The following is a 1,797-nucleotide window of genomic DNA, read 5'->3' as shown; positions in this document are numbered from 1 at the left end:
CCCGCCACCTCTTCTATCCCCTTTTGTTCCTCCCTCTGCCCTTCCTTTCCTACCTTCTTTCCTCCACCTCGTCCTCTCTGCACCTCCTTTTCTGCTTTTCCTCTCCTTTCTTTCCTTACTTTCTTTTCTCCTTTTCTATCGCCTTCTCAGTCCCGTCGTCTGCACTCGCGCGCGCTAACCACTGTTACTTTCCCTTTCCCCTTAACCCTCCCCCCGCCCCCTCCCCCTCTCGCGCGCTCCTCTACTCACTACCTTCCCCGACCGAATCGATCTCTCGATCCCCTCGGCCAATCGCACCTTCTTCCCGCCGGATCGATCTCTCGCTCCCCAATTTCTCTTCGATCACTCGACTTCTAACACTCGATCGCTCGCCTCCTTGTGCTCGTCCTCCTCTCTTTCCTCCTGCTCCATTCCTCTCTCTCTTATTCCTCCTTCCTTCTGTCTTCTTCTTCTCTCTTCTCCTCCGCCGCCTCTCCTTCTCCTCCTCGTCTCCACTCCTTTTCCGTTTCCTCTTCTCCTCTGTCTTCTCTTCGTGTGCCTTGCCACCTTCTCCGCCTGTCACCTGTACTCTTGTACACCTTCTTCTCCGCTGCCGTCCGTTTTCGGTCTGCCAGCTCCCTCTTCCTGCACCCCCGCCGATCGACCTTCGATCTCTCGATCCTCTCGACCAATCCTCTTCCTTTTCCATATCGACTCTCGCTCCTCCGCTCTCTTCTTCCCTCCGCTCTCCTCGCTCCAAGACTGCCGACTCATGCCATCTCACCTTTTTCGATCACTCCGATTTCTCTTCCGCCTTCCACTATTTTCTTTCGCCTCCATGCCCCCCGATTCCTCTCCCGTTCCTCTCTCCAACGCTCCTTCCTTCTTCCTCTTACTCCGTTCCAATTTTTCCTTTCGTCACTCTTCTCACGACACCCTCTCACTGAACTCTATAATATTACTATTTAAACTATTTATTTATTGCTTTAGAATTATTTCTTTATATTTTTTTCTATTATGCATTTATAGAATTTTCGCTTTTTTCCCAAACAAAAAATTTGGCTTTATTCTATTATTCTATTATTCTATTAATCATAATGATTTAAAATAATTTTACTTGATTTTAATTGATCATAATTATTAATTTTTTAAAATATTCTTTTAAATAGATTTTCTATTAATCTCAATTATTAATTCCTTATTATTAAAATATACCTAATTTTTTTCCTGATAGACATTAAATTTCATTTAATTATTTTCTTCTAGATATACTCGTTATTGAAATAAAAACATACCTATAATCCTTTCTCTCTTCTCATCTCTAACTCATTTTCCAATTTCCTTACCTGTTTCTAACGCTGTTCTTTTTATTTACTGTTTCGTTTGTACATTTCCCTTTTTCACGTTTTTCCAAATTTATCCTCGTTGTTAGCATATCCTTCACATAATCCTTTCCAGATTCTTTTTTCTTCAAGACAATTTATACCTTTCGTTGACCTCAGTCCCTCATTTTTTTCCGTTATCGCCCTTCAATCAGCATTCCTCATTAAACGTTAATAAATTAGCCGTATTTCATGAATAACTAAAATTGATTTAAATTTTTAAACAGCAAATAAATTTCATCATTCATGTTTGAAACCAATAGAAATTAAACTATTTATTTAGGGCTATACAAATTATTCTTTTAATATTTTATTCAATTTATCATTAAAACAAAGTTAACTTGATATTTATTTACGGCTTTACAAATAGTTCTTTTATGATTTTATTCTATTTTTCATTAAAACAGAGGTAGGTTTCTTTGCTTAAAAAATTTCG

At 39.4% G+C, this 1,797-nt stretch overlaps 1 protein-coding gene across 1 annotated transcript in view; it reads right to left on the bottom strand.

Moving 5' to 3' along the window:
* The window catches only part of LOC105556120, a gene marked incomplete at its 3' end in the record, with an annotated part of 5,079 nt that extends 4,326 nt beyond the window's left edge, over positions 1-753 (bottom strand). Inside the window, exon 1 of the mRNA XM_012003192.1 lies at positions 563-753. Within this exon, the coding sequence (XP_011858582.1) occupies positions 563-753 (191 nt within the window). The remainder of the gene's footprint in view (positions 1-562) is intronic.
* Between the last annotated feature and the right edge of the window lie 1,044 nt (positions 754-1,797).

This window comes from Vollenhovia emeryi, unplaced genomic scaffold (genome assembly GCF_000949405.1).
Source record: "Vollenhovia emeryi isolate VEMERY1.0 unplaced genomic scaffold, V.emery_V1.0 DF940322.1, whole genome shotgun sequence".
In the NCBI taxonomy this organism is placed as follows: Eukaryota; Metazoa; Arthropoda; class Insecta; order Hymenoptera; family Formicidae; genus Vollenhovia; species Vollenhovia emeryi.
The sequence above is the reverse complement of the archived record's forward strand: the minus strand, read 5'-3'. Positions and strand labels throughout refer to the sequence as shown.